At 38.1% G+C, this 27,923-nt stretch overlaps 1 protein-coding gene across 1 annotated transcript; it reads right to left on the bottom strand.

The window, feature by feature from the left end:
* Nucleotides 1-677: 677 nt before the first annotated feature.
* On the bottom strand, nucleotides 678-27,848 carry LOC124613146 (DNA-directed RNA polymerase II subunit RPB11). Its single transcript, XM_047141767.1, has 4 exons — nucleotides 27,522-27,848; nucleotides 27,192-27,281; nucleotides 13,621-13,795; nucleotides 678-970 (listed from the first exon to the last, which is right to left on the bottom strand). The coding sequence occupies exons 1-4, from the start codon at nucleotides 27,572-27,574 to the stop codon at nucleotides 935-937; spliced, it is 354 nt and encodes a 117-aa protein (XP_046997723.1). The 5' UTR covers nucleotides 27,575-27,848; the 3' UTR covers nucleotides 678-934.
* Between the last annotated feature and the right edge of the window lie 75 nt (nucleotides 27,849-27,923).

A 27,923-nucleotide genomic window follows, 5' to 3' on the forward strand; every position in this document is an offset into this window, starting at 1 on the left:
TTTCCCACCATCTCTGACATGAGGCGTGCCTTGTGTCTAGCCTGTGCACCTGTCACCCATTCCTCCAACATTCCTAGCAAGCAAACCAGCTGCATCCCCATAGCCACTAGCTGTCCAGCCCAACAATATTCCTGCCTCCTGCCTGCCACCTAACCCCCCCCTCCCCCCCCCCCTCTCTCTCTACACACCCCACCCACCCTACCATGGACCACTTGTTGATCTGCAAGCCTGGTATTGTGCATCAAGCAAGCACAACGTAAGGGCACAGGAGGGGAGGGGAGGGGAGGGAAGAGGAAGAGAGAGAGAGAGAGAGAGAGAGACTGATTACGGCTAGGTATGTTCGTGTGTGTGTGTGTGTGTGTGTGTGTGTGTGTGTGTGTGTGTGTGTAAATATTCATTCCAAAAGCTAGCAAGTTTGCTTTCTTTCCGGTGTGTGCCTGCCAATGACTCAATGCCTCTTCTTTTTGGTGAGTGGTATCCTTTATTCCTAAAGTATTTTATAGGTTTGCATTACACAAGCCACAGATTTAAGTAATTTTGCCCACACCATACGTAGTTAAATATGCAGTGGCAACAGGAACAAGATTCTCCATTCTGAATATTGCATAAATTGCTGGATAGAAACTACTGAAAGAATATTTATAGAGGAGAGTAATAAAATTACTGGGCAACATAAATACATTTCACACAGTTTTATTATACAAAATATGTTTTACAAAACAAACATTTCATTCCACCATCTTAATATTATTCTAGAACTATGAATAAAATGGACTGGAAGGAAATAATACTTGTTTTCTTTGTAAATCCATACCATTGAGAGTGTCAAATATATACATTGAGAACAATAAGGAACATTAACTGATCTAATGAAGATGATAAAATCATGTGTCACTAGACATGTTGTGTACAGCATTTCAAGCATCTGGTAATATTAATCCAATCCATCTTTCTTCTCTTTTATCGCTTCCTGGAAATACAACAATGGATAAGTTGCAATGGATAAAAGTCAGCCTTGGCAGTAAAAAATTAAACTCTTTGTAACAGCAAAGAAAATTGTACCATTTTTTTGAATCTGTGATTTTCCACAACCTGCTTATATGAGGTTTAAATAATATATATCAATAAAACATACAAAACTTTTGGAAACCTCAGCAAGTTGCACATCTGACAAAACATTTAAATTTGATGATTTTTTCCCGACTAGAATTTTCATAACGATAAAACTAATACAGTGAAAGTGCATCGACAATGATACAACAAAGTTGAAGTACATAATTTTCATAACACTGAACATGGACTTACCACAAAATTTTTAAAAAATGTATCAGAAAGACAATAATTATGCAATTCATATTTCACCCATATGAAATGAAAGCTACACAGTTCATATTTGTGCAGTAAGGAACTAATTAAGGTCACATATGAAACTTTGTGAGCAGCATTTGGAAGATGGCATCCAAATAATGAAATTAATTTGCACTTTGCATTCCTGTTTTTAGTGCATGGGTGTGCCACTTTGCAGGCAGCAGCCCATTAAGGAAGTTGTCTGCAGACAAATGTTTTAATTAAGATTTTAATCTTTTATATGCTCCAAGAAAAGGCACTTGCCAAATAAGCGATAATTTAAAATTAATAACCAGATTGCAAATGAACGGCAGAGACAAACAATGAAAAAATGCAGAAGACAAAAGGTGGTAACACTAAAGAGCCCAGTCTTCCCGACATATGGTCCGCGTACCATGCCTTCCACTTGAATCTAACATCAATGGATGGAGTTAATGAATAAAACAAAAAAAGGCTGATGAAAAAGAGTAAACCCACAGCTTCTGTGTTGGTAAAAGAGCAAATTCTGCGGAGCTGTAAATGCTTGGGTACATTGCCAATATAGGGTATTTGCTTCAAAACTTCTTGCAGTGAAAATGTACAGGGTGAGTCAAAAAGGACGTTACAACTTCAGAATGATATACAAATTTATTGAGATAACTTTAGAATTAGTACTGCGTCGTTTTGTAGTAAACCACCTCAAGTTTGATTCACATAGTACATTAGTACCCCATTCTGCCACCAGGAGCACCAGTGTAGTGCACAGTTAAAAGGCTACTTTCACTGGTGCGGAGTGTGCTCACTATCTCTATTTGTTTTATTATTTATCTGGGGTTCCATTAATGACCGTGTGTTATGTTCCTTCACTACCAAACAATTTAGCTGACCTGAAAAATCGAATCTACATAGCTGTTGCACAAGTTACACCTGATTTGCTGCAATGACTGTGGAAAGAAATCAATAATCAGCGAGATGTTTGTTGCTTCACAAATGGTAGTCACATCAAACAAATATGACACTTTTATGTGAAACTTGAGGTTGTTTGCTACAAAATGACACCTACCAATGCTATAGTTATCTCAATACATTTCTATATAATTCCAAAGTTGTAAATACATTTCTGACTCACCCAATATAATTTAGATATGGCCCAGTCTTTCTCAAAATACCACGTGCTCTACTCTAGCTTTTTCTGTCAAAATTACCACTGGACAGCAAATTCCAACATAGCTCTATTGTTAGAATGGTGGTATATTCTTCCAAGTATAAAAATATGATGTTTAAACAAAGAAAAACGCAATTTTTTTTTTTTTTTTTTTTTTTTTAACAGACTCCACTTAAACAGTATTGCTTTAGGGTGTCTACCCTCATCCTGTGATTCACATCAAGTTCTCAGGTGTTTCAGTTATGCTTTCACAAGGACTACACTATTGTATTATAATGAGCAACATATCAAAAAATTCTTTTGATCACTTTGGTCAGGCCATCTTAATAAGAACCAAAACAACAAAGCAGCAGTCTCCCAGCAACCAAGTATCTTTTATACAATTTCTTTTCATCAGGTGCACTGCTATTTCCTGAAATCCTCCAACAAATCAAAACCTCCCACTTGCCTATACTACTCCTGAATTCACATACCCCCAGCATACCATCCTACAGCAATTGGTTGCTTAAAAGTGATAAGGTCGGTCTAAGAAGAATGTCGTTTGAATCGTTACAGAGCTCGTCAGCAATCATGAATAGCTCCTCCAATGTCTTTGGTCAAATATAGTGCTCGTCAATGGTGGTGGTGGTGGTGGTGGTGGTGGTGGTGGTGGTGGTGGGGGGGGGGGGGGGGGGGGGGGGGGGAAGGGGTGCTGCAGAAAGAGGAATAGCAGTTACATCAGCATGGATGACTGTGTCTGAGATGCCTTGCATAAGCTCATCAATACAACCAGAGGGGTGGCGAATGAAACAGCATGCGCATGCAAAGGCCAGCTGGCTTTTTGAAGTGCCTAATAGGGTAGTCGGTCTGTCTCGCAATAGTAAGGAAATGACAGTATCACTGGAAAGTGATCACTGTCACAAAGGTCATCATTTAGTGAACAATATAGCGAAGCCAGAAGATTAAAGGAAGAAATTATTAGACCAATACCAGAAGATACCAAGGGCAGCCCTGAAGAACCACCACTGATGCTGTACAGATCATTATCTGTGTGAAGCTGGTCGTTTAGGAAGCCCGTACCACACGAAGTGGTACTCTACACAGGGGAGTGGTATGCACTGACGTCCCCAAGTTGGAGAAGAATGAGGAAAGTTGTTGGATTAATGTGGTCAATTCGACAAAAGTAAGTGGTCCACCTGGAAGTAGGTAAATGTCACATATGGTAATCCCTGAGGTCATTTGCACCCACGCTGCTATTATGACCTTCGCAGAATGTTGGCAAATAGTCACCAGTGAAATGCCTTTCTTGGAAACCAACGCAAACTGCAGAAGAAGAAGAAATAAGGTGATGAACTACCAGCTAGTGACAGCAGTACCCACTACAATTTCACTGTCATGTGACTGGAATCCAAGTTAGTCGTGAAGGGGCCAGGAGGACCAGGCATGCCACAGGGTTGCTGCCTGTCACCAGTGAGGATAGAACCGCACCCACAAATGTCAGCTCAGAATTCATCTGTGTGGGGGGTATTGGCGCCTCCGAAGGTACCGGAGGAACCTTGTTCTGAACGTTCTTCTTCATAATGAAACTTCCTGGCAGATTAAAACTGTGTGCCAGACCGAGACTCGAACTCGGGACCTTTGCCTTTCGCGGGCAAGTGCTCTACCGACTGAGCTACCCAAGCACGACTCACGCCTGATCCTCACAGCTTTACTTCTGCCAGTACCTCGTCTCCTACCTTCCAAACTTTACAGAAGTTCTCCTGCGAACCTTGCCGAACTAGGACTCCTGAAAGAAAGGATATTGCAGAGACATGGCGTAGCCACAGCCTTGGGAATGTTTCCAGAATGAGATTTTCACTCTGCAGCAGAGTGTGCGCTGATATGAAACTTCCTGGCAGAGAGCTTCTGTAAAGTTTGGAAGGCAGGAGACGAGGTACTGGTAGAAGTAAAGCTGTGAGGACGGGGCGCGAGTCGTGCTTGGGTAACTCAGTCGGTAGAGCACTTGCCCGCGAAAGGCAAAGGTCCCGAGTTCGAGTCTCGGTCTGGCACACAGTTTTAAGCTGCCAGGAAGTTTCATATCAGCACACACTCCGCTGCAGAGAGAAAATCTCATTCTGGAAACTTCTTCATAATCTTTGCTGGGCAAGGTTTATTCAAGTGGCTATTTGCATTGAGCATAGGTATAAGCAGGAGGGGGGGGGGGGGGGGGGGGGGAGAGGGTGATTGTTGTCATGATGTTAGCGTAACTTTACTGTCTTATCCACACGATGTAGGCATTCATATATCTTCAAAGTCTCAGTAAACGACAGCCAGTCAATAAATTTGTACTCCCGGATCTTCAGTTTGTTCTTGAAAACTGAGCAAAGTGGCAAACATGGGGGGGTGATGTTCTGCACTGTTGACACACAAGGGAGGGTGTTCACATGAACTACCTTCATAGTGTGATTTTCCGCAGTTGCTGCATTTTGGGTCCACCGTGCAGCGGGTTGACATATGCGCAAAGAAGCACTTCATATGCAGTGGGATATACAGTTCCACATCACACCTGTACCCTGTGACATTAACTTTTTTCAGAAGGAGATCCCCTTCAAAGGATAAAATAAAGGCGCCTGTATCTGTACAATTATCCTTGGGCCTTTTTTTTTTGTAAACATCTGATAAAATGTATGCCTCACCATTGTAGACTAATCCACAGCACCTCATCTGTTTGGAAGGTAAGAATTCTGTGGAAGATGACTCCTTGAACCACGTTCAAAGATATGTGTGGGGCAATGGTCACAGGCACATCACCTACAAGATCACATATCTGAAGAGCTGTAGTTTGGGCAGCAGACTCAATTTCACCAGATTTGTCTTCAATGTTTTGAAAAAAGAAGAAGAAGAATTAATGGTTTCATTGCAGTAAAAGCATCCCCGCCAGTCCCAGTACATACCAAGCATTGGGTGAAATGTTTAACTCCCAGATGTCTGGCTTGTCCTGCTTTCCACGTTGTAACCAGGGAAAGAAATGTCGTGGTGTTGTATCTCTCTGCACTGTAAAAGTCTTTCCTATTTGAAGAGACTGCTGAGAGCTTGCAATCACCAGGGGGGAAGTTTAATTTGCTTCATGTGTGAGTCTTCCACTATGGTACCACTCATTCCAATCTGATCAGGAGCTCTCCCCACGGACACTACCCACCCAAAGCAGCAGTTACCTGGCCAGTAAACCATTGTCCAGAAGAGACCTTGTTGCCAGCCATTATGGCACACACTCCTTGGCTTGAGTGGGAAGTTTCTAGCTCAGGCACCAACAGTGTGATCTCTGCATCGTCAGGGGGCTACCACTGTGAAGGTACTTGATGAACTGAGGCCCCCTGCCCCGAACAAAGTGGCTACTGTGCTGGGTTTTGGGTGTAGGGTGTAATACCTTCACAACAAAGGGAGGATGCGAAGAGAGAAAGTCAAAAAAGATGGAATACACACCACATTGGGCAACCTTTGCTGCAGGATCCACACTTTTATAAAATTTGGAAAAGGAGTTGCAAGTTGAACACAACAAGGGGTTCACACAGTTAAGAACAAGAAGTTATAGAATGCCAGAAGGGAAGAAAACAGGTATCAAAACTCTCAAACCACAGCCAAGCACAATCAACACCAAGCAGACCATCTAATGGAAAGGCGAATAAGGAAAAAAGAATAATAGAACGACAGACTTGCAGCGCCCCGTTATGGCCAGACACACACTCACAAGAGAGATACCAGCCCCTGGTGGGTATACATTTCAGAACAAGTATACAAAAGTTGTCCGGTTTGTGAGATGAGCCTCTACAATTTCCACATGAAGCCTCCCTTACATGTCATAGTGGTACGACCAAATTGAAGCATTTGAAGCATTGCATCAGGTTAGGAAAAACCAGTCAAACCTTATGATGGATAAAGCCCACAGGAATATGTTCAGGTAATTCTGGAGTGTTGAAGGTTAGAATAAATGTTGCATCTTCTCCAACATGCCACTGACTCTACTCGTATAGTTCTGCTCTACTGTGACACCCAAGTGTTTCCATTCTTCATGTAGCTCCTGTATCAGAGCAGCAGCTCAGCTACAACAGGGTAGTTGCCTAAGGCCTTGTTCCCAGAATCTTAGACACTTGGTGTGATGTGGCAGTTTCAACTAGAAGTGTTCCATTATGAAGTCGTTTAACACTTTTTAAAGACCTAGCAATACCATCTAGTGCCTTTTAATTACAGAAAAGGGAGACTTTCTCAAAGGTTACCTCTGTTCTCACCACACCCTGCCACTGTTGGTGAAGCTACTTGGGATAAACACATCCTACCCTTCCCCAAGTTGTTGTACTCTCTTTGTCAAGCCCCTCAAGTTGTGGCCTTTCTGACTTTGATAGCCATGCCAGTAGTTATGCTACTGGTGCTATAGCCCACAGCGTCACTGAGGCACGCAAACCCTCCTGCCTGTCCTGAAAGTTCCTATGACAAGCATTGTAGGCTGGGAGGGAAGTGTCAATAGACATGAAAGGGAGTCCGTAACAGAGAAGAGTGAGACAGGGTTATAGTATATCCCCGATCCTATTCAAAAAGTACACTGAGTAAGCTGGGAAGGAAGCCAAGGAGAAATTTGTGAGGAAATTTAGGTTCAAGGAAAAGAAATGGGTCTGCATATGACATAATTCTGTCAGATGTGGCAAAGGACTTGGAAGAGCAGTTGAATGGAATGGATAGTGTCTTGAAAAAAGGATATAAGGTGACAGTATCAACAAATGCAAAACAAGGATAATGGAATGTAATAGTACTAAAACAAATGACACTGTGGAAATGAGACATCAGAAGTAGTACATTAATTTTGCTATTTGGCAGCAATATAAGTGATAGTGGGACCAGTAAAGAAGAAATAAAATGCAGAGTGGCAACAGCAAGAAAACCTTTCCTGAAAGTAGGTGTCTTGACAATAGCCTTCTTTTGAAGTGAAACACTGACAACAAAAAGCATACAAAAGAAGAGAAAGGAAGCTTTTAAAATGAGGTGCCTCTGAAAAATGCATGCAATCCAGTAGGAATACCAACTGACTACCGAAAGTCTACAGAACTGAGATGTAAAAAAGAACTTTATGCCCTAACTTGGCTAAAAGAAGGGTAGGTTGATAGGGCACATCCTGGGGCAGGAAGCAAAAGTTAATTTTGTAACAGAGGGGAGATTTTGGGGGAGGGGAGGGGGGTTGGTTGTCTGAGCCCAGGGGTACACTACAGTAAATAGGTTCACATGGATGTAAGCTGCAGTAGTTGAAGAGACTTACACACGACCTATGAGCAGGAAAACAACAACACAACATACTAGCAGGAAAACAACAACAACAACAACAACATTGCACGTGCATGTTCTCCATTGTCATCTACCAACCTACCGTTACCTCGTTTTCTCCACCTTTTCTTCCCTTTATGAGTTCAACGAAGTATTTATTTGGCCCACAGACCATCTAGACACCTAGCTATATGACTTGCCCACTTCTACACCATTTCATTCCAAGCTAATTAAGCTTCCCACTCTCGTCGCTTTCCTTATAGGATTTTTATTATTTTCTTGCCTCTCTTAAAAATGTCCATTATGCATCTCTCCATTTCTCAATAAAAACACCTAAATTCCTTTAAGAGTTTCTATATTGAAAGTCCATATCTCACTGCCTTGAATAAAAGCTGGTAGCATACACAAGCTGCAAACATTACATTTCGAATAAATCGGAAACTTGATTCCAAAAACTGTATTTAATTTGACAAAAGCATTCCAGACAATTTTTACACTCCATTTATTTCTCTTTTTCCAACCCAATATAGTGAAACCTCACATAGCGAGCATAATTCATTCTATAATCTTACTTGTAGTGCGAAACATTTGTTAAGCAAAACAATGTATCCCATACAAATTAATGTAAAATGCAATACTGTGTTCCATGCAGAAAAGTACTAAATTATTCATGCCATTTATTCAAAGAAAATTATACATGCAGTATTACGTACTTTATTATTTGCGATACATAACTAATTCTGGAAGATATCTGCAGTAATTTGTTTTGCTGAAGTTCAACACTGGCCAGAAATACAACACAGCATTACTGTCCAATAAATTTGTAGCGCACACAGCCACTGCTTTATTGGGATGATGATTTTCAATGTACGATATAACCGATTCCCATGCTTTCAGCATTTCTCTTAATGCGCCAGAAGATTGCTGCTTTGCTCTTACTGCCTCCTCCTCAACATCCTCTGAAAGACTACTCTCTACAACTTCCTGCTGTGAAAAAACTGCAACTCCATAAGCTCTTCTGTGGTCATTTCTTTGCTGTGATCTCCCACAAGCTCATCAATATCATAGTTATCAACTTCTAGTCCCAATCTCTCAACCAAAGACACAATCTCACTGACTACCGGCTCCACAGATACTGACTCAAATGCCTCAGAGTCACATTCAACAACACACCCTAGCCAAATCTTCTTCCAAGCAGAAGTGAGAGTTATCTTGCTAATCCTTTCCCAAGCCTTTTCAATTTTGATGCAGGCAACGATGTTAAGTGACATTTCCAACATTCTCTGAGAGTGAGAGTGGTAGCATCAGTCAATCCAAAGCAATACCCAAAGAGCGCTTAATGTAGATCTGCTTAAAGTTAGAAATAATCACATGGTCCATACACTAGAGTAACAGAGTGGTGCTGGGAGGCAGAAATTGGATCTTGTTGAATTCTTCAAGGAGGTGATCTCATAGGCCTGGGGAATGGGCAGGATCATTGTCCATAATAAGCAAGACATGGAGTGGCAGCTTCATCCCAAGTAAAATACTTTTACAGCAAAGTATCAGACACTTCATTGATCCAATCACAAGAGAGATCACATGTTGACCAAGCCTTGTTGCTGGTCCTCCACAACACATTTAACCTGCTCTTCTGGACTTTACACTTCTTGATGGCTCGTAGAGTTTCATTTTCAAACTGCCACTCGCAATGGCACAGAATAGCAGCGTGAGACAGTCTTTCATTGGCTTGTGACCTGGCAATACACTCTCCTCTGCTGTTATAAAGGTGCACTTCGACATCTTTTTCCAGAATAGACCCATTTTGTCACAATGAAAAACCTGTTGCAGCAGATAACCCCCAGAATCTGGGGGCATCTTGAAGTTGCTGATGAAGTTCTCTGCTGCCTTTGTGTGGGTGCTGGCTGCTTTGCTGTGGATGCTGGTTCTTCTCTTCAACTTCTCAAACCACCCATGGCTTCCTTTAAACACTTCTTTGGCCACTGATGATCCTGGCGTCTTCTTAAGAAGGTTGGCAAAAATCATTCTCGCCTTCTCACAAATTATGTTCTTGTTTATAGTGTCGTCTTGCAGTTGCTTTTCATTTATCCATATAAGGAGCAACCTTTTGACATCATCCAGGATATGAAACCATTGTTTAGATGCTCTTATCACTTCCTTTTTTGAAGCATGTACCTCCTTAATCTTGTCCTTGTTCTTGAGGATAATGCAAATAGATGATGCAGACCGATTGTACGTGCATGCTAAATCAGCAAGGCTTGCACCATGTTCACATTTTTTAATGATTTTTCATTTCACTCTAAGGTCTTTTCCTCTTCGGGTCATCTTCTTGCAGCTTTATCTCCAAGGACATTTCTATGAAGGTTATTAAAATTTGCACACAAAAAACACAAAAAGTTTAGAAAAATGTGTGATTACAAGCTGCACTAAGTTGGTAGCAGAAACAGCACTAAACGCAGACTGCAGGATGTACTAAAGACATCGTTGATATACCACTGACAACAATGAAAGGTGTTCATACTGTTGCACATTTTCCCCACCATGTGAGAACGGCTGGCCATCTCAGTAATTGTCGTCACTCATTACGCCACTCATTATATAATTTTTTTACAATTTGTTTTGCTCGTTAAGCAAATGGCACCTAATGGGAGGGGCTCACTTAGTGTTGTTCCACTATGCTTCTTCAATTTGTCAGCTGCTTCTATGACATTATTGTAAATTAGTAGTATTTTCTTTTTGATTCCTTGATAATACATTATTTTCATCTTATTATAATATTTATGTAATTCTTTTTAATATTTTATGCTACGTTGACACCAAAAAATAGTTACAGTTATCAGATGAACCCTAATCCCCCATTCTTAACAAATCACTACATTCACTTCACTAAAATGATTGTCCACTACAGAGCAGGGAATGTATCTGACAAACATTTTGAGACTCATTGTGGGCCAGCAACAGGTTACATTAACTTCTTAGACAGCATACTCAACAGCAATGGCGAATTTCATAGCTGCTGGGGGTATGTGGCATACTGGACTCTATAACTAACTTCCTTCATAAAATACAGGTAGAGACGACAACAGCAATGTCATGCAGCAAATGAGGTATCTGTGTGAAGTACGGTAAAATGCAAGCATGTAAAATAAATGTTTTAAATAACATCATGAAATTAATGTTATCCTGTTGAGTTGATTTGTTGGTTCATACTGAACTCTATATATGTTCCATTCACTTACAGCCAAAACATTTTCAAATAGTTTCAGAATTCATTACATCATAAAAAAATTAGTGTTGGTGGGAAGGATCCATATGGCACAGACTGTGAAGCAGTCACTGAAATGAAGGATGTCATGTTTGGCAGCGTGCTCAGCAACAGGGTGGTCCACTCGTTCCTTGGCCACAGTGTGTTTGTGGCCATTTATGCCGATAGACAGCTTGCTGGTTGTCATGCCAACACAGAATGCCGCACAGTAGTTGCAGCTTACCATGTAGATCACACGAATGGTTTCACAGGTAGTCCTGAGTTTGATGGGATAGGTGATGTTTGTGACCGGACTGAAGTAGGTGGTGGCCAGAGGATGTATGGGACAGGTCTTGCATATAGGTCTATTACAGGGATATGAGCCATAAGGTAAGAGGTTGGGCACAGGCATTGTTTAGTGATAGACGAGTATATTGTGTAGGTTTGGTGGTCAGCAGAATACCACTGTGGGAGGGATGGGAAGGATTGTGGGCAGGACATTTCTCATTTCAGGGCACGATGAGAAGTAGTCGAAACCCTGGTGGAGGATGTGATTCAGTCCTGGGTGGTACTGAGTTACGAGGGGAATGCTCCTCTGTGGTCGGACGGTGGGACTTTGGGAGGTGGTGAGACACTGGAAAGATAAGGCACAGGAGATCAGTTTTTGTACAAAGTTGGGAGGATAATTATGGTCTGTGAAAGCTTCAGTGAGACCCTTGGTATATTTCAATAAGGACCACTCGTCACAGCAGATGTGATGACCAAGGATGGGTAGACTGTATCGAGGTGACTTCTTGGTATGGAATGGATGGCAGACGTTGAAGTGGAGGCATTGCTGGTGCTTAGTGGGTCTGATAGGGACACAGGTACTGATGTAGCCACTTTGAGGTGGAAGTCAACATCTAGGAAGAAGGCTTGTTGGGTTGAGTAGGTCCAGGTGAAGCAAATTGAGGTTCTGGAGGAATGTGGATAGGGTGTCCTCACCCTCGATCCAGACTGCAAAGACGTCATCAATGAATCCGAAACAGGTGATCAGTTTTGGATTCTGGGTGTTTAGGAAGGATTATTCTAGATGGCCATGATGACTTTGGAAGGTGGTGGGAGACCGAAAATATAAGGCACAGGAGATTTGTTTTTGCACAAGGTTGGGGGTATAATAACTGTCTGTGAAGGCTTCAGTGAGACCCTTGGTATATTTCGTGAGGGAGCGCTCGTTAATGCAAATGCAACGACCATGGGTGGCTATGCTGTGTGGAAGGGCCTTCTTGGTATAACCAAATGTCGAAATCATTTGAATGAATGTCCAAGAAATTAACCAATAACACATACTTAGCCCTTCCGGAGCAGTAGGTTATTTCAATTGTATATCACATTCTTCATATTTCATCTTTGCAAGCTTAAACCATTAATTGGTTCCACTCACTTTCAAACTCTGAAAACTGTACAAAGTCAGACGGTATTAATAAACACATACAAAGAAAATTCACTCTTATCTCCATTGTGTTATCACAAAGGAAACAGTTAACTATTATGGATACTAAATGAGTTGCAAATCTGGTCAAATGTTAACTGTGGAAAATTGTATCAGATAAACTACCAATGGAAACTGACATTCACTTTACAATTTACGACAGCATCTTGGTGTGCTATCTGTTTACTGACATGCCATCAACGAAGGCTATACACTTGCCGTGTTGTCCACGGCTACAGCTACAGTAAGGGTGTACGTTTCTCCACCTGCCTCGCAAGCTATGAATTTGGCAATTTTCAATATTTAAAAAAAATGTTTGCAGTGTGTCATAGCAGTTACAATTTGATGTAGTGTTTCTTTTGGTGTATTCTACCTGTATAAAAAATTTCAGGGCAGGTTTTGACATGCTGGACTGGACTGTTCCTTTGTAAGAGCAATTAAAGATATTTACGGTATACCAACATTTATTCTGATATGGGGGGAAGAAAAGGCTGAAATTCTGTGGAACCAACCAGATTAACTAGTCAGGTTGTGGAATTCTACAAGACCCACAATAAAGCTAAAATTGAAACATTAAAATGGGCTGGTGCAGTTAAAGAAGAACCACATAAAAAAGAATTGTAGGCAGAAAATTAATGACAGCCAGTTCACCTGACAGAAAACAGAAGGAAGAAGAGAGTAAATTTGTCTGACAGGCAGAAAAAAGTCCCATTCTGAGAGAATGAATTTGATATGGACACAAAAAACAAAACAGCACCCTGAAAATGCCCATCGTAGTACATAACGTGGTCCACTTGGGTCTAAACATGAATAATGTATAATATTCCTTGAATTTCAGCACAACCATTTTTCTTATGCTAATTTTTTCTGCCGTACAACAAACACCAAGATGATGGGTGGGAGGTATGGTGGAGGGGGGGGGGCACTACTGAATATTCTTTATCAAGCAAACGATAGCTTAACTTTTGTCTTATAATTTTATCTTTCCTACACATTCTTTTGTTTCCAGTAGGTATACTTATTTTTCCCAACACTGAGCTTAAAAGCAAAGCTATAAAACAAATATACTAGGTAAATGGTATACCTTTTAACTTGTGACAGGTGCAATTTTTAGTAAATAAAAATACAGCGAAGCTAATACTATACCTTAAACCTTTCCTCAAAGAGAGAGAGTTCAGCAATCAGATCAGTAATTGCATGTGTCAGTGCATCTTGCGGTGAGTAATCAGATGTAGTTTGGATACGAAGTATAAACTTGTGCTCTAGTGGATGCGGTATTTTGTAACCAGCGAATAAAACATTTGGATCCTTCAACAGTTGGCTGCAAAAAAAAGTGGATCATACTGTTAAAAAAATATGAGTTAGGACCTTTTTTCACTAGAACTGACCATCCATTGGAAGGCCATAATTGCTGAAAATGTATGTGAAGCACAATAATTGCCCTCTAACACAATAAAACATGTGAACTATGTGACAGATTGAATGATTACACGTTTCTAGCTGATTTAAAGGAACCATGTTGAGTTTGTGATTAATATTATAAAAACTGGCAATAACATCTCCTTTAGGTGTTCCATGCAATTGTTTTCATGTTCACTACCTACACTCATACACAGACCACTTACTCAGAACACCTGAAGAAGACTAGGTCTGTCATTGAAATTGCGTGTTGAAGAAGTTTATAAATATAACTCAGACATACAATATTAAATGAACAATATATAAACTAAGAATGTAGATGAGCCTGTGCACCTACACAAATCAAATTAGGGGTGTGGTACAAGGAGTTGATTTATCTTCATGCCACTGAAATTTGTGCTATATTTATGGATGCGTGTTACTGGTATTATGACAGCAATGATGATCTTTGTACACATTTAACCAAGTGTTCAATATGAACTTCCTACCTATCAATTTGAATATGTAAAACATCACAGAGAGGATCCACAGCATATGGAGCCACTCAATGGGCTTCAACTTCAACTATTCTCATCTGCTATTGTCTATAACACTTTCACTTACCTGAATCTCTCCCCTTTTTCGTGGTCGTCATTGCCATTTATTTATTTTTCCATTCTTTTTCCTTTTTTTTGTGTCACATTGGTTTACGGATTTGTTTCTACTTTCAATTTGTCATTCTCTTCTTACTATATTCTGTCTTTTTCACATCCAACATCTGGTAGTTTACAAAATTTGTTGGCAATTTGCCTGCCACTGGTTATTTACTTCTCATCCTACTCTTCCGTCTCTTCCTCAGAAACATTCTTGGCTAGCCTTCCACAGCACTCTTGTCAGACAAGGGATCCTAATGTCGTGAAGGCTAGTGAGAGTGATACCTGTGTGTTCCTGCTAGTGTTACTTTTTGATAAGAATAATTTTTTTTCTAACAATGCTTACACACACACACAAAGACATGCCTTGAAATTGCCAGCAGGAACAAATAGATCAAAACGATTAAGGGGAGGCAGAACGTAACTTTTTTTTCACATTTTCAGATTTTTATCTCATTACAAAATCTGCAATTTTCCATATATATAAAATCACTTATAAACTCACATGGGAAGTATTTTATTTTATTTTTTTAAATATAATCTACATTGGTTGAAAATGTTAAAATTTTTACATGCATTACTTCAAGATCTAATAATCGGTAATTTTTTTTATAGAAGGCTGTGGATTGCTATGTTATCAAGGTTAAATTACATGTTTGTATTGGTAGCACTGTCAAAAACAGTATCTTATTGTTTCATAGCATAAACACGTGTTTTATGTCTAACTGCTAACGGTTTTCTGAGGAAGAGTTACGAATAGATTGGTAAATCTCTCAAAAAGTAAAGTACAACTCTAAAACAAAATGTTTCTAAAGAAATATGGGTTTCATGGTAATAGATTTTCAAATAAAGGGAAACATTGTGTTCAACATGTGGTGTGTGAAGCTACAGGCAGTGAAATGAAGGCAAACTCGTCAGTATCTAGATAAACACCCATTAGTGCTTTGAAGATCAAAATAAAATGCTGTGATACACAGTTTTTTCAAAATGAAAGTGATGTAAATGGTAGGTTGGGTTATATTCTGATACATTTACAGATGGCTGTTAGGTGAATGTGTGTGTTGTAAAATATGTGAAGGACCAGTTAGTTTACATGAAGACAGTGCAGTATCAAATGGACTAGCCACGAAACTTATCATTAATTGTGCCAGTTGTAAATATACTCACTCATTTTGAAATTCTGATAAGTGTAAAGATAATTAATTGAAGTAATGTTAAGTGGTTTTATGGATTGGGAACTATTGGCAGAGGACACACAGAAGGAGACACAATGTTTGCCACGATGAATATGCCACGCCCACCTTGTAAAATCGACAAGTATCCAGGATTTATTGGAGACGCTGTGGAACCTGTTGCATGTTAGTCAATGAAGGGTGCTGCAAACAAAGCTGTTGAAATAAATGATGGTATGACTGACATACCAGTAGTTTTTGATGGCACTTGGCAGAAGTGCGGCTACAGTTCTAAGAAATCTGTTGCTACAGTGACCAGTGTGTATACTGGAAAGGTAATAGATTTCTAGATTTTAAACAAACATTGTTATAAGTGTAAATTGGGGAATGAAGGAGGACATATCTGTGACAGAAATTATGAAGGAACAAGTGGTGGTATGGAGGCCTCTGCAGCTATCAAAATTTTTAGTCGACCTGTAAATGAAAGGGGAGTGTGTTACACCAAGTTCTTAGTTGATGGAGACTCAAAAGCATATAACAGTGTACTAGCCGCTCAGCCTAATGGTGAGAAAATTATCACAGAACTGGAATGTGTTAGTCCTGTCCATAAGAGGATGGGCACAATGTTGAGGAAGTTTAAACAAAGTTTGAGAAACAAGAAACTTTTTGATCGTAAAACCATAAGAGGCAGGCTGACAGACAAAATTACTGATGAACTACAGCAGTATTATGGGATGGCCATTAGAAATAATACTGAGGATTTGTTGAAAATGAAGCAGGCAGTATGGGCTATTTTCTTCCACAAACTGTCAACTGATGGAAAACCAGTACACCACCTTTGCCCTCCTGGACCTGATTCATGGTGCAATTACCGCAACGCCCGGTACTCAAACAGTTCACAGAGCCATAAACATTCCATCCCAACAGCAGTCATGGATATCATAAAACCTATTTACAGAGACCTGGCAAATCCTGAATTACTGAAGCGTCTGCATAGTCAGACTCAAAATCCCAATGAGTCTTTCAATAATCTTATATGGACTCTGTTACCAAAAAATGTTTTTGTTGGGATGATGACACTAAAATTGGAGGTCAGTGATGTGTTATTGTTTTTAATGATCGCAACATTAGCAGGGTGAAAATGCAACAGCATATGGGAATCAATCCTGGAGCAACCTGCATCAGAGAACTTGAGCAGATGGACAAGGTTCGCATTGATAAAGCAGAGTATGCAAGACAGTTGGCCCCTAAGGAGTCCAGAAAGAAGAAAAAACTTGGAAAGAGATCAAGAGGATGATATACAGTATGGTGCAGGGTGCTCCTGAGTAACTGAAAATAAAAAAAAAAAAATTAAGCATATATTAAGTGAGTTACAGTCTTCTGAAACTTTACAAGCCGTTCCTGAAAATTTACATTTTCTGTTGCGTTTTTCCCTAAATCTCAGAAACCACTTCGAGTATTCAAATTTTCAGGGAGTAATAAGATACATGTCCTGAGTCTACTGAACTAAAAGAAGAACATAATGTTACGTATAATTAAAATTATTTACAATAATACACAAAATTTTAACTGTGCAATTAGAAAATTGTATTTCTGAAAGCAGTGGCTGAAATGCAATTATTGGAGTTCAGTAGACTCTGAACATACAGTTTAATGTCCCGTAAAAGTTTCATGTCAATGGCTATAGTGGTTACCAAAATACAGGGAAGTCAAGTCACTAAATGTAACATTGTTGGGATAGGGCATTCCAACTCCCCTTAAGACAGAATAACAATTTTGGAGACAAAATGGACACACCACTTGTAATAATTACAAACTTCAAACAATAGTTAAATTATAATTCAGTAGCATAACAACATAACGAAGAAAGTGAAGGAAATTTTTCAGACTAGAATAAAAGTATAAAAGGGAAAGAATGCTAACAAAACCTTTGCACTAAAAGTAGAAAAATCAAAAGCACGAAAGATCAAAATTCACCCTAAGAATAAATGAAACAGACTAAAGTAATGTTGGCTGTATAAAAAACATAACCTCATTCAATAAATTACATTTACAAGTTGCTATATGCCTGTGCTTCATAACTGAAGTTGAACAAGGGCCTTTCCAAACCACTGCTGTTTTTGGCTTCGATACCTCAGTTGGTAAAAACGGAACACTTACAGCATCACTTAATTATTCATTTTTCCTAGCCAATAAGTGAAAGATAACTGAAACTTATGAAAAGAAGCAAAGCAATTGAGTTAAGATTTTAATATACGAAGTGCAACCAGTAAATCCATATATCCTACCCAATGTGTTTGTATTCATGAAGATAAGATTGTGGCACTGCTGTAAACTTCTGAAAATATTTCTGGCACTAAGGTAAAAGACTAACAGTGCCATCTATTGGTTCTTTGACGTACTGTGAAACTTGAGAGTACCATCTGTTGGTTCTTTGGTGTACTACACTGTCATCATGAAGGTAAACATCTGATCTACTCAGCAGAGCAGACCAAAACTTTAAATTACTGTATCTTTCTTACTGAAAATTGATTTTGATAAAGTTTACACGTTACCTGCAAAAAAACCCATGAAAATTTGCCTAGCAGGTCTAGAGATAAGCACATTTAAACACACAAACAGACATACAACAGTTTTACAGTTTTATTATTAGTATAGAAGAGATAACTGGTTTCATCAGTACAGTCTTCAAGTGGCACATTCTCCAGAACATCATACCAAAATGTCAATAAATAACAGTGGCACTCTTAGCTCTTCCAAACTGGGGTGTAACTCTTGAGAGTCAACACTAACGATTCTATCAGTCCACCTTTGAGTTGTCACAGTGTTGAGTAGAAGTCCTAAGAACAATCATCTAAAAATTAAAACTGGAGAAGCTATTTAAGAAGAATGGAAACTATTCATCTAGGAATGTGAAACCACACAAGATAAGATAGCAACAAAAACATCTGCCTTCTATAACTGAACAGAAAATTTCGAAATGTGTGTCTTTACAACACTGAATTACAAGAAAACTGAATAGTAAGTGAAAAAAAATGAGAAAGTAGGGAGTGGGGATTTGAAATGTGAAGCTGGAGAAGAATTGGAAATATTAAATGGACAAATATAATACAAAATAAACAAGTACTACATGGACAATATACAGAAGTCTGTAGAAAACCACGAGCAAAAGAAGTGATCAACATAGTGCACAACTGTAAACATTTCAAAGACATTAATTAAGCAGCACAAAAAACATAATATCAATGTTGCAAGCATGCAAGTTTCAAGAAAAACAAAGATGATGTGACTTACCAAATGAAAGTGCTGGCAGGTCGACAGACACATAAACAAACACAAACATACACACAAAATTTAAGCTTTCGCAACAAACTGTTGCCTCATCAGGAAAGAAGGAAGGAGAGGGAAAGACGAAAGGATGTGGGTCTTTTGTCTTTCCCTCTCCTTCCTTCTTTCCTGATGAGGCAACAGTTTGTTGCGAAAGCTTGAATTTTGTGTGTGTGTTTGTGTTTGTTTGTGTGTCTGTCGACCTGCCAGCACTTTCATTTGGTAAGTCACATCATCTTTGTTTTTAGATATATTTTTCCTACGTGGAATGTTTCCCTCTATTTTATATATATATATATATATATATATGTGTGTGTGTGGAACGTTTCCGTCTATTAATTCATATATATAATAGAGGGAAACATTCCACGTGGGAAAAATTTATCAAAAAACAAAGATGATGTGACTTACCAAACGAAAGCGCTGGCAGGTCGAAAGACATACAAACAAACACAAACATACACACAAAATGCAAGCTTTCACAACAAACTGTTGCCTCATCAGGAAAGAGGGAAGGAGAGGGAAAGACGAAAGGATGTGGGTTTTAAGGGAGAGGGTAAGGAGTCATTCCAATCCCGGGAGCGGAAAGACTTACCTTAGGGGGAAAAAAGGATGGGTATACACTCGCACACACACACATATCCATCCACACATATACAGACACTAGTAGACATATTTAAAGACCAATCTACCAAGCATCATCAATGCGAAATATTACACACACACACACACACACACACACACACACACAAAGGATTTTACAAGCTTTTGGAGCCAGTGGCTCCTCCTCCTCCTCCTGGCAGAAGAGTTCATGGGGAAGGAAAAGGGGTGAAATAAAAGGACTGGAGAGGTTTAGGAAAAGGGGTATAGTTTAGAAAGGTCATCCACAATCCCGGATTAGGGGTTTATAATTTTTGGGATCTGACTGATCCCCACTTGAACCTTATGTATTTTTGTCTGTTGTTTGTGCTTAACAAATCAGTCTAGTGAGTGTTTTCAGTTTTGATTCAGAAGATTAATGTAAAGAACAGGAGACAGGAATGATAAATGCCTCTTGTGGTTGTAATTAAACTTCATCAAGGAATATATACTTTTTCAATACACAAACTGCTTTCACCATCCACCTTGCTTGATGGACCCCCTGGTAGCAAGGAGAGATAGTCCATGAGGTGGTTCTTCCGCGAAGAGAGTTTGGAGTTAATTCAAAAACTATTGATATAATACTCTCATACAGCTTGTGTGTGCAAGGTACATACAAAAGATCTTTTTCCAAAATGTTCTCAATCAAAACACACATCTTTAAATGTTGTCAGAGTTTATGCTGTTTTCAAAGAAACTATAGATTTACTGTAACCAAGAAGCCATTCAGCACGAGTTTCATTGATAACTTTTCTGTGCCCCTTTCCATAGTGAGTTAAATGATTGAAATACGCATAAATTATCAGCACTGAAATCGAGTCAGTGTAAGCGGATCCCTGGCAGTTGTGCTGGGTAGGGCACAGCAGCTTCACGCACCCACCTCAACCAATCACGTAATGCAATTTTGTAAATGTGTCTACGGCAATGATTCAATGTTATCAGCTCTATAGATGGCTAGTGTTTTCACCGGCAGTCATTTGTGCTTCACAGCTGAAAGCTGTCAACAGCAGTGTTAACTGTCAAGGATCATCTTACGCTGACTACTATAATAGTGAACTTTAATTTTCTTCTTATTTTCAAATATATTTGTGAATAAAATTTATATTTTAAGTATATTAATCATATGCAACAAATTTTTGAATGTCATATTCATTTCACTCTGACCTGTCAATAGCTGCCTGTGATTGATCAGAAGTTCTCTTTCTTAAATTACCTGATCATTGATGTCATGCATTAACACTGGGGGCCCTTTCAACTACTGAATGTTCAAAAATTGGTCATCTTTATTGGCTGTAAATGTCTTCAAAGCAACAATGATGTCAGAGTATTATGTAGTGTCCTTGTTGCTGATACAAACCTAATTTTAGCACGCAATTTCTCTGCTCCTATGTCACAAGTAAGGATTTTTCCAAATGTATCTTCACTTCCCGCACAGGTAGTATGGTACTTTGATGTGTAGTCAATTTACACACCCGCACATTGTAAAAGAAAACACTGCTGGACAGATATGTCTGTTTATTTCCAGTTATTTCAAGCTAGTTAAGCAGACCAGCATATATTATTTTCTCAAAACAAAAACACTGTACTTGCTATGTCTCAAAAGTGAACAACGGCTGGGGAGGTCTGCACTGTTATAAACCGGTTCCATAATCCATACTTCCGTTCAGTCTGCTCCGGGTTCTCCCTACTTGGCTTGCGGTCTCTGGTCTGTCACGTAAGCCAACTAATGCAATACCGTCTAAGAATATAGTCAGTGAAGGTAATCAATGTAAACAACTTGTCTACATAGAGTAAGCAATGAATTTATCATGGAGAAGTAACATTTGTTCATACTTGACATTTTGTTTTGGAAATTCACCTTTAAAGCCATGTAGCACGTACAATTAGATACAAAAAGAACAGTGAATGAGTAACAATGGTTTCCAAAAAGAATCTTACTAGAGAACTAGTTCCCATCTATGAAGTTTATCATCTCTATATATCAGTACTGAGATGAATCTTCACTACTTAGTTCTCCCTACATATATAACCATCACATCCAATTTTAGCATTTTATCTGCCTTAGTTTTCACTTTATAGCATTTTAAAGAATGGAAGTCCTTGTCATTTTTAACACTACAATGGCAAAAAATAACACTCCACAACATTCTGAAAATAAATAACAATCTTTTTCATTCATCAGTCAATCTGTATGAAATTTAGTAATATTATAATCCGAAGTATATAGATTGTAGGCGATATTGCCTAATACCTTTCAGTAAATTCACAAAAAGAAGTTTATTTATATTTTGATATTTCATTTCGTAAGAAACATGTTTCATCATTGTGATGAATATCATAGTACGGGAAAAATACCCAAAATCTTTTTTTCCAAAATAACACTCAAAGTACAGGCTATCAAATGGAAAAATGAAACGAGGGAGTTTTCATTCTTTTATGAGTTTCTTGCTACACTGGAAATTTAGGTTAGTTTTCATTTCGTAACCTTAAAAAAATCTGTTATTGTTAAAATATTTCTAAATAACTGCTTCAGTTATTTATGTTTTCAGTGTTATTATCCTTTCTAAAAATAATATTTTCTTTACAAACCATGCAACAAATGGTAAAATGTATGCACTGAGCATGTGGCAAAAGGGAAATGTCATAGGTCATGGACAATATGGTCATGACAAGACTAACTTTAAATAACGCAGGCCAACAATCGAGAAACTTTTTTGCTGAGAATACCTTATTATTATGTTTTTAGGGTGGGAAATCCAAATATGATACTTACACCCACCATTTCTTCATATTTTACAGTTAAATTTATTAAATTAGCAATTTTTTAAAGAATTTAACAGCTTTTATATGTAAATGACATTGTTAGCACTGCTGAAAAACATTTTCTGGTGAAAAAAAGGTCGATTCTATTTTTGTGTTAGCAGATGGTGTTTTGATTACTGTCAACCTAGCCTCTCTTTCCTGTTTCCTGTACATGTGCTCAGCACAATGTCTAATCGTGGTTGTAAAAACTCTGCTGACAGTTTTTGTTGTACTTGTGGTGAATTTGTGACTAAAAAACACCAAAGAAATATTACAGACTTTGTGAAAACGGTTCATCTATCATACTTTGGATCTAAACTTGGTGATAAAGATAAATCTTGGGTGCCGCGTAAGTTCTGTTATGTGTGTGCTGAAGATCTGAGAAAATGGTCCAAAAAGGAGAAAACTGCCTTAAAGATTTGGTGTTCCTATGATATGGAGGGAGCCAAGAACTCATTCCAATGATTGCTACTTTTGCAGTGTTGATCTTACTGGTCATAATTTGAAAAACAAGAAGGTAATAAACTACCCTAGCCTTCCATCCGCCATCCGACCAGTAGGGCATAGTGTAGATTTGCCGGTTCCAGAACCACCAGATTTAAATTCTATTCTAACGGAAGTATTTTCTGACGTACAATGTGATTTACGTGAACCAGGTGATGAAGTCCATTGTAATACAGAAAGTCTAGAGCCCAAATCATTTACTCAGACCGAGCTTAACAATTTAGTAAGGGATCTGGGCTTAATGAAAAAAAAAGCTGAATTACTTGGCTCTAGGTTAAAAGAAAAGAACTTATTGGCAGCTGGAACCAGCACATACATGTATAGAAAGAGAGACCAGTAATTTTCCAAGATTTTTCAACAAGAAGGTGATTTAGTGTATTGCTCAGACATTCCTGGTCTGATGAGTTTAGCATTCAATACAAAAAGGAAGACTGGAGGCTATTTATTGATTCATCCAACACTAGTTTAAAGCCAGTTTTATTACACAACGGTAACATTTATGCATCTATGGACATTCTGTACATATGAAAGAAAGCTATGAAAACCTATAACCAGTGCTAAGTAAAATAGGCTATTCTGCTCATAGTTGGATGACATGTGGCGATCTAAAAGTAACATGCATGCTCCTTGGTCAGCAAGGTGGCTTTACCAAATTTCCATGTTTCTTGTGTGAATGGGAAAGACTCCCTGTGAGGGAATCTTTAAAAACTGGTGAGAACATTCTTCGCCAAAACCTTGTAGATCCAAAAAACATATTCCTACAACCTCTACATACAATATTACGCCTAATGAAACAGTATGCAAAGGCTTTGCCTAAAGATGGACCATGTTTTAAGTATCTCTGCCAAAAGTTTCCACCTTTCAAAAGCTAAACTAAAAGAAGGCATCTTTGTCAGACCTGTTAGCTTTGAATCCACAATGACCTTAAATGAGAAAGAAGCATGGGTATCATCCAAGCAAGTTGTTACAAAGTTCTTAGGACATGAAAAAGACCCAGAATATGTTTCTATTATAGCTACAATGTTAAAGAAGTTTAAAACTTTAGGATGTTAAATGAGCCTGAAAGTTCACTTTTTGAACAGTCATCTTGACTACTTCCTGGAAATATATGGGAGATGTTAGTGGGGAGCAAGGAGAGCGTTTTCACCAGGACATTAATGTGATGGAAAAACGCTACCAAGGCCGCTGGAACACCAACATGATGGGGGAGTACTGATGGTCACTTCACCGAGAAGTTCAGCTACACAAGAAGCTTCAATGAAAAATGAGAAAGAAAATACAAACCAATTCCAGCTGACAAGTGAAACCTCTATTAACACATATCATTGTTTTCAGTAGCTCACTGTAAATACAAAGTATGCTTATGTTGTAACAAAGTGTTTCATTAATTTCCCCATTTACCGTATAGCATAGGATTTTTATACTATATAATAAAAAGCGTATTGCTCAAAAACAATGGGTAATACAAAAATACTAAGGTTAGATTTGGATCCAGCTAATAAAACTCTATAAAGATCAGCTATCAAAGTAAAAAAGTTGATTAAAAAAATTGTTCCTTGGCCTTTGTAATTAAACTTAGAGAATTACCTCACCCAACAGCAATTTAAAAAAATCCCATTGATAATGTGATAATATTTACATCAAATAATCCTTCAAGTGTGTGATAATATTCTGATTGAGAATTGGTAGCATAAGTGTGGGGAGGAAGTTATTCCACTTCAATAATGACTATGTTCGCACAACATATGAGCATTTTTGTTAGCTGGCTTCATCATAGTTACTAATATTTTTTGTTATAAGAAACTTATTATTTTTTTATTTTGGAGTGCATTCATTACTGTGCTGTAGCTGTGTTTAGTTTCACACAATAGCATGTTTTAAACATTTACAGTGTTTTTTAAATGACACAGCACTGAATACTAAATTTATGTTCTGATTAATGGGGCAGGCTCATTGAGTGTACTATCAGAGCTAGCTAAAATGCAATATCTGGAGCAGACTGAACAGAATTTAAAAAACCTACTTTAGTTTCTGCATTCTCACTTTTAAAATCTGAATGTATTTCATGTAAACTGCATGCAAATCAATTTATCTTCTTTTTTTCCTCTATGTGTGTATCACCTTTTAAACACGACACTTCACTACTTTGAAAAACAAATCATTACTCAATCCGTTACTTCATACTTCAGCTTCATTCCTCTTTTCACACAAGAGTCTGCTAAGAACACTATTCTTTAAAAAACATTCAGACCTTGCTGCACTGAGTAATCAGCAACTTCAAATGTATTTCAAATTTTTTAATTTAATATAGTAATCGTCTGGTTTTTATTTATTAAGATTTGTGTAAAATGTTCTTTATGCCACCGAGCTGCATATATGCGGCAACAGGTTTTACTTCTAAGAGAGGATCATTTTCTGACAACTTCTGCTTCAGCATCTGATACAAATTATATTTTATTTGTATATTTTCATCTAATTTTCAAAGTATTGTTTCTGCACTGCATATCCATCTTTCTCATTATGTGGTGCAAGTAATTTTAGAGATGGGCACTTTACTTCTATGAAAATAGTATTTATAAAGTTCATAGAGCAGAAGACATGACTAATAAATGCAAATATTTGCATTTTAACACTGGGACTATATACACTGAAAACATTAAGTCAAAAAATTATCTGTACAAATATTTGAACAGTAACAGATTTTCAGAGACACACACATGCTGATCTAAAACATTCAGTACAGCAGAGAAAATACTACCAAGGAACAAAAACAACACTTTTTTTTTAAAAAAAAAGTGATATCCTATGCTTGACGGATCATTTCTGGGAAAAGTACTTTGACGATTAGATCATTCCCTTTGTGTGGTATTCAATGAAATGCTGAACCACACTTTCACAGAACAAAACACAAACTTGTATGAATACATCTTTTTATTGCTTTTGATAGGTTTATTTAATGGATTTAGGCAACTTTAGTAATAATCTTCATACTTTATAAGGTGTAAAATTACCAAATTGACTGATAAATGAAAAATTGACCTTTTTTCTTTTCAAAATTTTGCTAGTGCCATTTAGAACCATTCTGATAATAAAATAGCCAATCAAATTTGAAATGATGTAAAATGGAAAAACAGGGATAAAATGCTAAAATTTGGTATAATTACATTTCTCTGTAAGGGGAACAAATAACCCAGGTTTCACCACATTCTGAGACGGTAAATGAGAGAATGTCTTCTTTTAGTTGAATTAACAAAGAATGACCATGTAAGTGCATGGACATAAGAAACTCTACATCGGAAAATACATAAATTACTGTACTGAGTAGACTAAATAGTTTGTCATATGCACATTTTACAATTATTCTCTCTGTAATTACTTACTACTTGCTATTTTCTGGCACATTTCACAGGTATATATTCATTTTGCAGAGTAGAATTTCACAATGTATAAAATGTTGTTGAGCCAGAACACATCTATTCCAAAAGCTCAATATCTTCTCAGTAACTTATTTATATCTATGACTGACAAATTTCCTTATACATATCACACCACTATACGATGGACACAGTAGCATAAAGCATGCGTGTGCACTTTTGTTCAAGATACTGAAAAAAAAAGAAATGTCTGTTCAAATAGTATCAGGGTTTTAACTAAAATGATGCTGCAGAAAAACTGCTTCTATAGAGTAGAATTTTAAAAAATGCAAGATTCAAATAACCATCATAATTCTATAGCCATATGCTCATCCTGCTCCTGCAGCTGTCTTATCTAAAAGGAGGGCTCTCCTGAGGGTCATCTGCTTGTGAATCACATAAACTTCATTATGTATGTTGTTGCATCTTAATTGTTTGTTTCTGTATTCAATTAAGCGATGACTGAGACCAGCCTGGCATTTATCTGATTGATTAAGGCAAATCAGTAAATTCAATCAGGGTCTAGTACACTTCTTCATCTTGTAATCTATATGAGGTCTATTTATTTACTTAATTTAACTGATTCCTTATTATAGCTTATTTAAAATTATGGAATCTTAGTGTCACACTGTGTATGTATCAAGTTGCAATAGTTTATCTGTAATGCCTACGGATTCATGTAAAACACTGATCATAAATAATGACTCAACATGACTAACGGCTTGTGTATCGACAAACAGCATACTTTGTACACTCTAGTGAAAATAGCACATCAGGAATTACTGTTGACATCTGAGGAAAATACGTACTTTCGTATCATATTTCCAAGGGTGTGGTCTTCCTTGTTGATAGTAAATATCGCTGCATTTGGCACTTTCGTATCTTGCTCTTTTATTATCCTGAAATCGAAGTCAAATACCTGAATTAATAATAGTTTCGGCGAAGTACGAAACTTTTTCAACTGGTAGCATTAACGATACGTTGGCGCAACATTTCCCTACACTTCTGCGCAATAAACCATACCAAAATCCTTAACCATGCAATATCCTAATCTGCTATGACGTTTACATGCTTTAAAACTACAAACGACGCTCTGTTAACTCATGTCAGTTATTACAATTCTGTCATATGATACGTACTTCTTTTCTCCAGCAAAAAGGAGAAATGATTCGAATGTTGGAGGTGCGTTCATATTTCAAAATTATATCTCCTTCCAAGGCACCAACAGTACACACGCTGTCCTCACCAACTGACACACACACACTACTTACACAACATAACAAACAGAACACGACTTCACACACTGCTACTCCCTCTTGGCCTCTTCTGTAAGTCAAGGAACTTCAATCAATTCGAGATCAACAGAGAAACTCCATGTTCGTGGTCCACAGGCGTCTAAAGCTAGCGAAATGAGGGATGCCAACGAGTTAAAATTTCATAGAGTGGCTGAGATAGAAGCGTCTCGCGGGCCCCGAGGAATCATGACGTCATATCATGGCATGACGTCGTGAGAAGCGTCTCGCGGGCCCCGAGGAATCATG

Source organism: Schistocerca americana, chromosome 1 (assembly GCF_021461395.2).
Source record: "Schistocerca americana isolate TAMUIC-IGC-003095 chromosome 1, iqSchAmer2.1, whole genome shotgun sequence".
Lineage (NCBI taxonomy): Eukaryota > Metazoa > Arthropoda > Insecta > Orthoptera > Acrididae > Schistocerca > Schistocerca americana.